Raw genomic sequence first — 15084 nt, 5'->3', positions numbered from 1 at the left:
CTAACAGTCAGCTGTTTTGTCTACTGACACCCCTCACCACAACCACACATTTACTGACCAGTGGCTTAAACGGTACCTGTGTTAACTTTGTTTTCCCCATTACCGTTAATCCACTTTGAAATGTTATTCTGTTTTCTCAGCAAAATACTGTACATTCAACAGCTTTACCAGCAGAGGGCAGACTTGCTCAAGTTCTGAATTCATTTTAATGTATCATTTAGCAGGAGCAATTAGGGTTACGTGCCTTGCTCAAGGGCACATTGACAGATTTCACATGGTCAGGTCGTGGGTTCGAACCAGAAACCTTTCAGTTACTATCCCAACTCTCTTAACTGCTAGGCTACCTGCCACCCTGTCAGTTCTTCAGTACAGAAGGGTTCGTATGTGTTGTTTAGTGTTAATCAGTGGGCTCAAGTCAGCGTTTCCTCCCACATTAACTCAGAGAAGACAGAACTACAAAGAAAGTTTATTTTTCTTCCCAAAATCATCTCAGTGGCCTAGTGCATTTATTCATCCTTTTAGAGTATCTATCTGGTCTCAGCTAAATTCATGAAAAAACACTTACTTTACAGTAATGCTAGTAACTACAGGAGTAGTTAGCATTAACACTAGGTTTGTGTCTGAAATGGCACCCTGTTCCCTATATAGTGCACTACTTTTGTCTAGGTTCAGCACAATGCTGTGGTCAAAAGTAATGCATTAGGGCAGGGTTTCCCAAACTCGGTCCCGGGGCCCCCCTGGTACACGTTTTGGTTTTTGCCGTAGCACTACACAGCTGATTCAAATAATTGATGATGAGTTGATTATTTGAGTCAGCTGTGTACTGCTACGGTAAACATCAAACCGTACACCCGGTTGGAGTTTGGGAAACTCCTGCACTAGGGAATAGGGTGATATTTCATATGCATACTAGGTTCATCGTGTCTTCTGGTTTAGCATATACACAGAAGTTGTTTCAAAACACAGGTTCCAAATCAAACTCCCATGCAGAGAAAAACATGGCACAAAATGCCAGACTGAAAAATATCACAAATCATCTCCTCTCATAGCTACAAATCAGTTGTTCTAGAAAAAAATGACACTTCAAAAAAAAATCTATTCTTTGATTTTATTTTTTGTACTAGACCCCATTAGCGAGAACCGAGGCAGAACCGTGAGATTGTACAGTCTGAAGCCTCAATGATGTTCTAATTAGGAACAAGAAATACTAGTGTCAGGAGAGGTTGAGCTGTCAATCAGTGACTTATTAACCAATTATCCAATCAAAAGGCTTGGATACCAATCAAAATCTCCCGATAGGTTAAAATCATGAACGGGCCAATCACATGGCAGCCCTATAATGGGAGAGCTCTTATCTAAACACATGGCAATGAACAGTTTGATCATAACAGTTCTTATTTCATCTGATTTCGTCAAGGAATAACTTGTTAAAATGTATCGCAAAAACATCTAAGGGAAGACTTGCTCTTTCTCACATTCCAACAGAAAATCCTTTTACAAAACATGCACAGTTCACTGCTGAAACTCATCTCCTGGATTCACCGTGGCTAAAAAGCGGAATTAATATTATGCTAATTGAAAAAATATAAACCATTCCATTTATTTTGTAGCTTTCAATAAACATGGTGTTGTACAGTAGTTTGATTAGTAGTTATTACAGTAGATAGCCAAATTAGTCTGATCTTCCCTTTATGATAGTAACATGAAAGCCTTTTAAATTTCACAGAATATTTCTGAAACATTATTTCATACGAAATGAATGCAGCAAATGTGTTCTGCAGTCTCCAACCCTGTATGAAGCAGGTGTCCTCAGTCTGTTTACAGAGAACTACAGTATAATGCCTGACCAACAGAAAGAAAGACTACAAACCATCCTGTCTTCAGAGTCACAGAAGAAGAGTTGGGGTAAAGCTCTCGTTATTTCCCAACCTGAGAAATATGATTGTCTTACACAACGGTGTACATTTTAGTAAAAACATTTTCCTCAAAAAATAAGATCGCTCCATTGACTCTTGGCTGAGGCAGTTTCGATTCCAAATGGCCTTGATGCGTTTGAAGAGATAAAATAATAATTTGTAAAACCAAAATACAGCAAAAATATGAGTGGTTACCATAGAAACGGCCCTATTTACGGTTGGACTGAGTGCTTTTGTAAAACATAAAACCCATAAAACAGTCAATTTCATCACATGGTCAACCTAGAATAATAACAAACAAAAAGTCTAAATAAACGATAAACAGTAATGCTATGTCTTTATACATATTTTACACACGTTTTAAAAGTGATCTCTATAGTTTTGTGTTAATAATAGACATCTCTTATGAGCACAGGGCGCTAGGTATGTACGTCACAGTGGGTAACACAAATTAACACTTTGGACGCTAATTAAAATGATTCTAATGCTAGCATTAGCTAATGCTAATTATGGTAATCAACCAGAGAGACAAAACTGACAGAGAAGCTAGTTGGATTTTTATGGGAAGTACTATGAAGGAGTGGGATGACATTGTTCCTAGACACTGATCCACAGTCAGCTCTGTATGTGACCTCTAAATGCTCGAGATCGGGGTTGAAGGAGAGTGAAGCTGATCCTAGATCTGTGCATACGAGACACTTGTAACCCAAAACGTACTATCAAACCATATCTGATGTTATCACATCGTTACTTTTGTGGACGTTTGGGGATTTTTTTTAAAATCACACATGTTGCCCCGGCCTGAAGCTCTGCTATAGTAACCATGCAGCTCTACCTGAAGCCCTGCTATAGTAACCATGCAGCTCTACCTGAAGCCCTGCTATAGTAACCATGCAGCTCTACCTGAAGCCCTGCTACAGTAACCATACAGCTCATACCTGAAGCCCTGCTATAGTAACCATGCAGCTCTACCTGAAGCCCTGCTACAGTAACCATACAGCTCTACCTGAAGCCCTGCTATAGTAACCATGCAGCTCTACCTGAAGCCCTGCTACAGTAACCATGCAGCTCTACCTGAAGCCCTGCTATAGTAACCATGCAGCTCTACCTGAAGCCCTGCTAGTAGTAACCATGCAGCTCTACCTGAAGCCCTTCTACAGTAACCATACAGCTCTACCTGAAGCCCTGCTATAGTAACCATGCAGCTCTACCTGAAGCCCTTCTACAGTAACCATACAGCTCTACCTGAAGCCCTGCTATAGTAACCATGCAGCTCTACCTGAAGCCCTGCTATAGTAACCATGCAGCTCTACCTGAAGCCCTGCTATAGTAACCATGCAGCTCTACCTGAAGCCCTGCTATAGTAACCATGCAGCTCTACCTGAAGCCCTGCTACAGTAACCATGCAGCTCTACCTGAAGCCCTGCTACAGTAACCATGCAGCTCTACCTGAAGCCCTGCTATAGTAACCATGCAGCTCTACCAGCTCTACCTGAAGCCCTGCTATAGTAACCATGCAGCTCTACCTGAAGCCCTGCTACAGTGACCATGCAGCTCTACCTGAAGCCCTGCTATAGTAACCATGCAGCTCTACCTGAAGCTCTGCTATAGTAACCCATGCATGAAGCTATAGTAACCATGCAGCTCGACCTGAAGCCCTGCTATAGTAACCATGCAGCTCGACCTGAAGCCCTGCTATAGTAACCATACAGCTCTACCTGAAGCCCTGCTACAGTAACCATGCAGCTCTACCTGAAGCCCTGCTATAGCAACCATGCAGCTCGACCTGAAGCCCTGCTATAGTAACCATGCAGCTCTACTGGTTTAAAGTGACACTGGTCCTATTCTAGGGGACTTCTTATAGAGCTCATCTGGGTTTCTATTCAGCATAAAACAAAACAAAAGGGCCCAGGTTCCCAAGAGCATCTAAAGGCTCATTTCATTGTTAGTAACTTCGTAGGAGCATCGTTAAATCTCAAGAGCTGTTTCCCAAAACCAACGTTACTAAAATTGTACTTGAAAAACGCTTGTTATTTACTGACTGCATCAGACTGCTCTGCGTGTGAACAGCAATGTACATCGTTAGATACCTACCACGTCACTTTATACACAGAAAACCTCCACTAAACAAAGAATCAAGATGTTTATCCGTCTCTCTGTGACCGCCGAAAACTTCAGAACGAAGTTGACTACAAATACAAAGTTGCCAATGTCTCTGCAATTAATACAAACAAGTGACAGCATTAAAAGATATAATAGCCCACCTACAGAATATACTATACATTCTATTTCGACGATACTGAAAACAATTTCATGTTCATTCAATTTAGATTTTATTTTACTATTTGGCTCCTGTCTGCAATTTGTGCCTCATATTTAATGATGTGTAGCCTAACATGTGCACAGTGATGTTCCACATCTTGATAAAGCTCCTTGTTATAGGGTAGGCATTAGATTAAGCCGCCTCAATATTTGCAGCCGTAGGTGATAATATCTCGAGGTATCTCTAGGTAGCTGAGCCATCGTCAGTATTGTGGAATAATTCTAATGTTAAGGTAAGATTTGAATGGAAGAAAGCTGATCCGAGAGCAGCGATGCCTATCGTTCGATCCTACCGCCGTGTGAAACATGCTCCAACGAAGGCACTTAGCGAATGTTCCCTCTGTGTGGCGTTTTGGGAAACGCATGTTACATCTTGGGCCTTTGTAGGAAAGACGCATGTTACATCTTGGGCCTTTGTAGGAAAGACGCATGTTACATCTTGGGCCTTTGTAGGAAAGACGCATGTTACATCTTGGGCCTTTGTAGGAAAGACACATGTTACATATTGGGCCTTTGTAGGAAAGACACATGTTACATCTTGGGCCTTTGTAGGAAAGACACATGTTACATCTTCAGCACTATGTAAACTGTCTCTCCCCAAATCAATAATACGAGGAACGTGACAAATCAGTGAAAGTAGCTGCCCGTTATCAACACTGGAAGTTCAAAATAAATGTATGTATGGGGAGTTGGCGAGGTGAGAGACGATATCCATTCTGTGCCTTTCCTGGGTCCTATAATGTCCAGTCACATATACCAGGTCATATCTAGAAGGGATACAGTTTGTCAAATTAACGCCAAAAGTGGATTTGTTGCATTTTAGCTAACCTAAACGTAATTCTCCTAACATGCTACCTTAATTATCCTGCTGCGGAGGTTCTATCCTGACAAAAGCTGCATCCCATCTGGACAAAAGCCATATCCCAGGGGAATAGTGATGGGAACTGTAGTGGGAACAGGGTGTTATGAGTAGTGTAAGCAGTAGGAGTGGAGGTGGTGTCAGGTGAGCATAGTTGGTCTTCCTCTCTGGTTGCTGTGGACTACAGAGGGCCTTTGAACTGGTTGCCAGAGAGATGCTGTCTGATGGACGGCTTAGCTCCTGCTGCGTCGCCCAGCTTTCTCCACACCACCTGAACCCACATACACACACACAAAGAAAACACAAACAAAAGGGTTATGTCCTCACTTGGTTTTTCACTAACTGAACCCCTGGTAGAATCTCTCTGCATGTGAGAGATGAGAGGACCCAGGGTTTCTCTCTCTCTCTCTTTCTCTCAGAGATGGAGGAAGGTGAAGGCTTTAAATAATGTAGGGCGCGGAGGAGAGGAGAATACTCTGCTCTTTTTCCTGCCCCCTCAGATAGATTAATTGCTCTGACAGTTGGGCTGCGGGAGCCTCTTGCAAAAGACTCCAATTAGAACACATGGAACAGAGACACAGAGGAACAAAACACTCCAATTAGAACACTGCTCCACAATGGAACAGAGACACAGGAACAACACGCTCCAATTAGAACACTGCTTCACAATGGAACAACACGCTTCAATTAGAACACTGCTCCACAATGGAACAACACAGTCCAATTAGAACACTGCTCCACAATGGAACAACACACTCCAATTAGAACACTGCTACACAATGGAACAACACACTCCAATTAGAACACTGCTCCACAATGGAACAACACACTCCAATTAGAACACTGCTCCACAATGGAACAACACACTCCAATTAGAACACTGCTCCACAATGGAACAACACGCTCCAATTAGAACACTGCTCCACAATGGAACAACACAATGGCTCCAATTAGAACACTGCTCCACAATGGAACAACACGCTCCAATTAGAACACTGCTCCACAATGGAACAACACACTCCAATTAGAACACTGCTCCACAATGGAACAACACACTCCAATTAGAACACTGCTCCACAATGGAACAACACACTCCAATTAGAACACTGCTCCACAATGGAACAACACACTCCAATTAGAACACTGCTCCACAATGGAACAACACACTCCAATTAGAACACTGCTCCACAATGGAACAACACACTCCAATTAGAACACTGCTCCACAATGGAACAACAAGCTCCAATTAGAACACTGCTCCACAATGGAACAGAGACACACTCCAATTAGAACACTGCTCCACAATGGAACAGAGACACACTCCAATTAGAACACTGCTCCACAATGGAACAACACACTCCAATTAGAACACTGCTCCACAATGGAACAACACACACTCCAATTAGAACACTGCTCCACAATGGAACAACACACTCCAATTAGAACACTGCTCCACAATGGAACAACACACTCCAATTAAAACACTGCTCCACAATGGAACAATGGAAGAACACTGAACACTGCTCCACAATGGAACAGAGACACACTCCAATTAGAACACTGCTCCACAATGGAACAGAGACACACTCCAATTAGAACACTGCTCCACAATGGAACAGACACGCTCCAATTAGAACACTGCTCCACAATGGAACAACACGCTCCAATTAGAACACTGCTCCACAATGGAACAACACGCTCCAATTAGAACACTGCTCCACAATGGAACAACACGCTCCAATTAGAACACTGCTCCACAATGGATGGAACAACACACTCCAATTAGAACACTGCTCCACAATGGAACAATGGAACACACTCCAATTAGAACACTGCTCCACAATGGAACAACACACTCCAATTAGAACACTGCTCCACAATGGAACAACACACAATTAGAACACTTCCACAATGGAACACTGCTCCACACATGGAACAACAGCTCCAATTAGAACACTGCTCCACAATGGAACAACACACTCCAATTAGAACACTGCTCCACAATGGAACAACACACTCCAATTAGAACACTGCTCCACAATGGAACAACACACTCCAATTAGAACACTGCTCCACAATGGAACAACACACTCCAATTAGAACACTGCTCCACAATGGAACAACACTGCTCCATTAGAACACTGCTCCACAATGGAACAACACGCTCCAATTAGAACACTGCTCCACAATGGAACAACACACTCCAATTAGAACACTGCTCCACAATGGAACAACACACTCCAATTAGAACACTGCTCCACAATGGAACAACACGCTTCACAATGGAACCCCCACATTAGAACACTGCTCCACAATGGAACAACACGCTCCAATTAGAACACTGCTCCACAATGGAACAGAGACACTGCTCCAATTAGAACACTGCTTCACAATGGAACAACACGCTCCAATTAGAACACTGCTCCACAATGGAACAACACGCTCCAATTAGAACACTGCTCCACAATGGAACAACACACTCCAATTAGAACACTGCTCCACAATGGAACAACACGCTCCAATTAGAACACTGCTCCACAATGGAACAACACGCTCCAATTAGAACACTGCTCCACAATGGAACAACACGCTCCAATTAGAACACTGCTCCACAATGGAACAACACGCTCCAATTAGAACACTGCTCCACAATGGAACAGAACACAGGAACAACACACTGCTCCACAATGGAACAATTAGAACACTGCTTCACAATGGAACAACACACTCCAATTAGAACACTGCTCCACAATGGAACAGAGACACAGGAACAACACACTCCAATTAGAACACTGCTTCACAATGGAACAGAGACACACTCCAATTAGAACACTGCTCCACAATAGAACAACACGCTCCAATTAGAACACTGCTCCACAATGGAACAACACGCTCCAATTAGAACACTGCTCCACAATGGAACAACACGCTCCAATTAGAACACTGCTCCACAATGGAACAACACGCTCCAATTAGAACACTGCTCCACAATGGAACAACACGCTCCAATTAGAACACTGCTCCACAATGGAACAACACGCTCCAATTAGAACACTGCTCCACAATGGAACAACACACTCCAATTAGAACACTGCTCCACAATGGAACAACACACTCCAATTAGAACACTGCTCCACCACAATGGAAACACGCTCCAATTAGAACACTGCTCCACAATGGAACAACACACTCCAATTAGAACACTGCTCCACAATGGAACAACACGCTCCAATTAGAACACTGCTCCACAATGAACAACACGCTCCAATTAGAACACTGCTCCACAATGGAACAACACGCTCCAATTAGAACACTGCTCCACAATGGAACAGAGACACACTCCAATTAGAACACTGCTTCACAATGGAACAACACTGCTCCACAATAGAACACTGCTTCACAATGGAACAACATGGAACAACTCCAATTAGAACACTGCTCCACAATGGAACAACACACTCCAATTAGAACACTGCTCCACAATGGAACAACACGCTCCAATTAGAACACTGCTTCACAATGGAACAACACGCTCCAATTAGAACACTGCTCCACAATGGAACAACACGCTCCAATTAGAACACTGCTCCACAATGGAACAGCACGCTCCAATTAGAACACTGCTCCACAATGGAACAGAGACACAGGAACAACACACTCCAATTAGAACACTGCTTCACAATGGAACAACACACTCCAATTAGAACACTGCTCCACAATGGAACAGAGACACAGGAACAACACACTCCAATTAGAACACTGCTTCACAATGGAACAGAGACACACTCCAATTAGAACACTGCTCCACAATAGAACAACACGCTCCAATTAGAACACTGCTCCACAATGGAACAACACGCTCCAATTAGAACACTGCTCCACAATGGAACAACACGCTCCAATTAGAACACTGCTCCACAATGGAACACAATGGAATGGAACACACTCCAATTAGAACACTGCTCCACAATGGAACAACATTAGAACACTGCCAATTAGAACACTGCTCCACAATGGAACAACACACTCCAATTAGAACACTGCTCCACAATGGAACAACACACTCCAATTAGAACACTGCTCCACAATGGAACAACACACTCCAATTAGAACACTGCTCCACAATGGAACAACACGCTCCAATTAGAACACTGCTCCACAATGGAACAACACACTCCAATTAGAACACTGCTCCACAATGGAACAGAGACTCCAATTAGAACACTGCTCCACAAATTAGAACACTGCTCCACAATGGAACAGAGACACACTCCAATTAGAACACTGCTCCACAATGGAACAGAGACACACTCCAATTAGAACACTGCTCCACAATGGAACAACACGCTCCAATTAGAACACTGCTCCACAATGGAACAACACGCTCCAATTAGAACACTGCTCCACAATGGAACAACACACTCCAATTAGAACACTGCTCCACAATGGAACAACACACTCCAATTAGAACACTGCTCCACAATGGAACAACACGCTCCAATTAGAACACTGCTCCACAATGGAACAACACGCTCCAATTAGAACACTGCTCCACAATGGAACAACACTGCTCCAATTAGAACACTGCTCCACAATGGAACAATTAGAACACTGCTCCACAATGGAACAACACGCTCCAATTAGAACACTGCTCCACAATGGAACAACACACTCCAATTAGAACACTGCTCCACAATGGAACAATGCTCCAATTAGAACACTGCTCCACAATGGAACAACACGCTCCAATTAGAACACTGCTCCACAATGGAACAACACGCTCCAATTAGAACACTGCTCCACAATGGAACAGAGAACACACACTCCAATTAGAACACTCCACAATGGAACAACACGCTCCAATTAGAACACTGCTCCACAATGGAACAGAGACACAGGAACAACACACTCCAATTAGAACACTGCTCCACAATGGAACAACACACTCCAATTAGAACACTGCTCCACAATGGAACAACACAACTCCAATTAGAACACTGCTCCACAATGGAACAACACACTCCAATTAGAACACTGCTCCACAATGGAACAACACACTCCAATTAGAACACTGCTCCACAATGGAACAACACGCTCCAATTAGAACACTGCTCCACAATGGAACAACACGCTCCAATTAGAACACTGCTCCACAATGGAACAACACACTCCAATTAGAACACTGCTCCACAATGGAACAACACACTCCAATTAGAACACTGCTCCACAATGGAACAACACTGCTCCAATTAGAACACTGCTCCACAATGGAACAACACACTCCAATTAGAACACTGCTCCACAATGGAACAACACGCTCCAATTAGAACACTGCTCCACAATGGAACAGAGACACACTCCAATTAGAACACTGCTCCACAATGGAACAACATACGCTCCAATTAGAACACTGCTCCACAATGGAACAACACGCTCCAATTAGAACACTGCTCCACAATGGAACAACACGCTCCAATTAGAACACTGCTCCACAATGGAACAGAGACACACTCCAATTAGAACACTGCTTCACAATGGAACAACACGCTCCAATTAGAACACTGCTTCACAATGGAACAACACGCTCCAATTAGAACACTGCTCCACAATGGAACAACACACTCCAATTAGAACACTGCTCCACAATGGAACAACACACTCCAATTAGAACACTGAACACTCCACAATGGAACAACACGCTCCAATTAGAACACTGCTCCACAATGGAACAACACGCTCCAATTAGAACACTGCTCCACAATGGAACAGCACGCTCCAATTAGAACACTGCTCCACAATGGAACAGAGACACAGGAACAACACACTCCAATTAGAACACTGCTTCACAATGGAACAACACACTCCAATTAGAACACTGCTCCACAATGGAACAGAGACACAGGAACAACACACTCCAATTAGAACACTGCTTCACAATGGAACAGAGACACACTCCAATTAGAACACTGCTCCACAATAGAACAACACGCTCCAATTAGAACACTGCTCCACAATGGAACAACACGCTCCAATTAGAACACTGCTCCACAATGGAACAACACAATGGCAACCAATTAGAACACTGCTCCACAATGGAACAACACGCTCCAATTAGAACACTGCTCCACAATGGAACAATGGAAACACGCTCCAATTAGAACACTGCTCCACAATGGAACAACACACTCCAATTAGAACACTGCTCCACAATGGAACAACACGCTCCAATTAGAACACTGCTCCACAATGGAACAGAGACACACTCCAATTAGAACACTGCTCCACAATGGAACAATACGCTCCAATTAGAACACTGCTCCACAATGGAACAGAGACACACTCCAATGAGAACACTGCTCCACAATGGAACAATACGCTCCAATTAGAACACTGCTTCACAATGGAACAACACGCTCCAATTAGAACACTGCTCCACAATGGAACAACACGCTCCAATTAGAACACTGCTCCACAATGGAACAACACACTCCAATTCCACAAGAACACTGCTTCACAATGGAACAACACGCTCCAATTAGAACACTGCTCCACAATGGAACAACACGCTCCAATTAGAACACTGCTCCACAATGGAACAACACGCTCCAATTAGAACACTGCTCCACAATGGAACAACACGCTCCAATTAGAACACTGCTCCACAATGGAACAACATTAGCTCCAATTAGAACACTGCTCCACAATGGAACAACACGCTCCAATTAGAACACTGCTCCACAATGGAACAACACGCTCCAATTAGAACACTGCTCCACAATGGAACAACACACTCCAATTAGAACACTGCTTCACAATGGAACAGAGACACAGGAACAACACACTCCAATTAGAACACTGCTCCACAATGGAACAACACACTGAACACTGCTCCACAATGGAACAACACGCTCCACACTGCTCCACAATGGAACACTGCTCCACAATGGAACAAACATTAGAACACTGCTCCACAATTAGAACACTGCTCCACAATGGAACAACACGCTCCAATTAGAACACTGCTCCACAATGGAACAACACGCTCCAATTAGAACACTGCTCCACAATGGAACAACACACTCCAATTAGAACACTGCTCCACAATGGAACAACACGCTCCAATTAGAACACTGCTCCACAATGGAACAATGGAGAACACTGCTCCACAATGGAACAACACACTCCAATTAGAACACTGCTCCACAATGGAACAGAGAACACTGCTCCACAATCCAATTAGAACACTGCTCCACAATGGAACAACAGCTCCAATTAGAACACTGCTCCACAATGGAACAACACACTCCAATTAGAACACTGCTCCACAATGGAACAACACACTGCTCCAATTAGAACACTGCTCCACAATGGAACAACAACACTGCGCTCCAATTAGAACACTGCTCCACAATGGAACAACACTCCAATTAGAACACTGCTCACACAATGGAACACTGCTCCACAATGGAACACACTCCAATTAGAACACTGCTCCACAATGGAACAACACACTCCAATTAGAACACTGCTCCACAATGGAACAACACGCTCCAATTAGAACACTGCTCCACAATGGAACAACACGCTCCAATTAGAACACTGCTCCACAATGGAACAACACGCTCCAGAACATTAGAACACTGCTCCACAATGGAACAACACGCTCCAATTAGAACACTGCTCCACAATGGAACAACACGCTCCAATTAGAACACTGCTCCACAATGGAACAACACAATTAGAACACTGCTCCACAATGGAACAACACGCTCCAATTAGAACACTGCTCCACAATGGAACAACACACTCCAATTAGAACACTGCTCCACAATGGAACAACACACTCCAATTAGAACACTGCTCCACAATGGAACAACACACTCCAATTAGAACACTGCTCCACAATGGAACATTAGAACACAATGGAACTCCAATTAGAACACTGCTCCACAATGGAACAACACGCTCCAATTAGAACACTGCTCCACAATGGAACAACACGCTCCAATTAGAACACTGCTCCACAATGGAACAACACGCTCCAATTAGAACACTGCTCCACAATGGAACACTGCTCCACAATGGAACAACACGCTCCAATTAGAACACTGCTCCACAATGGAACAACACGCTCCAATTAGAACACTGCTCCACAATGGAACAGAACACAGGAACAACACACTCCAATTAGAACACTGCTCCACAATGGAACAGATGGAACAACACACTCCAATTAGAACACTGCTCCACAATGGAACAACACGCTCCAATTAGAACACTGCTCCACAATGGAACAACACTGCTCCAATTAGAACACTGCTCCACAATGGAACAACACGCTCCAATTAGAACACTGCTCCACAATGGAACAACACGCTCCAATTAGAACACTGCTCCACAATGGAACAACACGCTCCAATTAGAACACTGCTCCAATGGAACAACACACAATGGAACAACACACTCCAATTAGAACACTGCTCCACAATGGAACAACACACTCCAATTAGAACACTGCTCCACAATGGAACAACACACAATTAGAACACTGCTCCACAATGGAACAACACGCTCCAATTAGAACACTGCTCCACAATGGAACAGAACACACTCCAATTAGAACACTGCTCCACAATGGAACAACACGCTCCAATTAGAACACTGCTCCACAATGGAACAACACGCTCCAATTAGAACACTGCTCCACAATGGAACAACACGCTCCAATTAGAACACTGCTCCACAATGGAACAACACACTCCAATTAGAACACTGCTCCACAATGGAACAACACGCTCCAATTAGAACACTGCTCCACAATGGAACAACACGCTCCAATTAGAACACTGCTCCACAATGGAACAACACACTCCAATTAGAACACTGCTCCACAATGGAACAACACAATGGCTCCAATTAGAACACTGCTCCACAATGGACAACAAACACTGCTCCAATAGAACACTGCTCCACAATGGAACAACACGCTCCAATTAGAACACTGCTCCACAATGGAACAACACACTCCAATTAGAACACTGCTCCACAATGGAACAACACGCTCCAATTAGAACACTGCTCCACAATGGAACAACACGCTCCAATTAGAACACTGCTCCACAATGGAACAACACGCTCCAATTAGAACACTGCTCCACAATGGAACAACACTGCACAATGGAACAATTAGAACACTGCTCCACAATGGAACAGAGAACACACATGGAACAACACACTCCAATTAGAACACTGCTCCACAATGGAACAACACACTCCAATTAGAACACTGCTCCACAATGGAACAGAGACACTCCAATTAGGAACAACACACTCCAATTAGAACACTGCTCCACAATGGAACAACACACTCCAATTAGAACACTGCTCCACAATGGAACAACACACTCCAATTAGAACACTGCTCCACAATGGAACAGAACACACTCTAGAACACTGCTCCACAATGGAACAACACGCTCCAATTAGAACACTGCTCCACAATGGAACAACACACTCCAATTAGAACACTGCTCCACAATGGAACAACACACTCCAATTAGAACACTGCTCCACAATGGAACAACACGCTCCAATTAGAACACTGCTCCACAATGGAACAACACGCTCCAATTAGAACACTGCTCCACAATGGAACAACACGCTCCAATTAGAACACTGCTCCACAATGGAACAACACACTCCAATTAGAACACTGCTCCACAATGGAACAACACGCTCCAATTAGAACACTGCTCCACAATGGAACAACACGCTCCAATTAGAACACTGCTCCACAATGGAACTCCAATTAGAAACACAATGGAACAACCAATTAGAACACTGCTCCACAATGGAACAACACGCTCCAATTAGAACACTGCTCCACAATGGAACAGAACACAGGAACAACACACTCCAATTAGAACACTGCTCCACAATGGAACAACACACTCCACAATGGAACAACACGCTCCAATTAGAACACTG

At 43.6% G+C, this 15084-nt stretch overlaps 1 protein-coding gene across 6 annotated transcripts in view; it reads right to left on the bottom strand.

Annotated features, from left to right (window-relative positions):
• Positions 1 to 1093: 1093 nt before the first annotated feature.
• Positions 1094 to 15084, bottom strand: part of LOC112248124 (coiled-coil domain-containing protein 85C-A-like) — a 127253-nt gene continuing 113262 nt past the window's right edge. The window contains exons 6-9 of one of the 6 annotated variants that reach the window (XM_042300999.1): positions 3567 to 5368; positions 3409 to 3510; positions 2752 to 3365; positions 1094 to 2717 (exon numbers count right to left, since the gene is read on the bottom strand). In XM_042300999.1, coding sequence (XP_042156933.1) covers positions 5279 to 5368 — 90 coding nt within the window. In that variant the 3' untranslated portion in view covers positions 1094 to 2717; positions 2752 to 3365; positions 3409 to 3510; positions 3567 to 5278. Of the gene's footprint in view, positions 3366 to 3408; positions 3511 to 3548; positions 5369 to 15084 lie in introns of those variants that run through there. The other 5 variants (XM_042300998.1, XM_042300995.1, XM_042300996.1 and 2 more) reach the window with 5 other exon arrangements.

The sequence above is a fragment of the Oncorhynchus tshawytscha genome, linkage group LG18 (genome assembly GCF_018296145.1).
Source record: "Oncorhynchus tshawytscha isolate Ot180627B linkage group LG18, Otsh_v2.0, whole genome shotgun sequence".
Taxonomy (NCBI): Eukaryota; Metazoa; Chordata; class Actinopteri; order Salmoniformes; family Salmonidae; genus Oncorhynchus; species Oncorhynchus tshawytscha.
The sequence above is the reverse complement of the archived record's forward strand: the minus strand, read 5'-3'. Positions and strand labels throughout refer to the sequence as shown.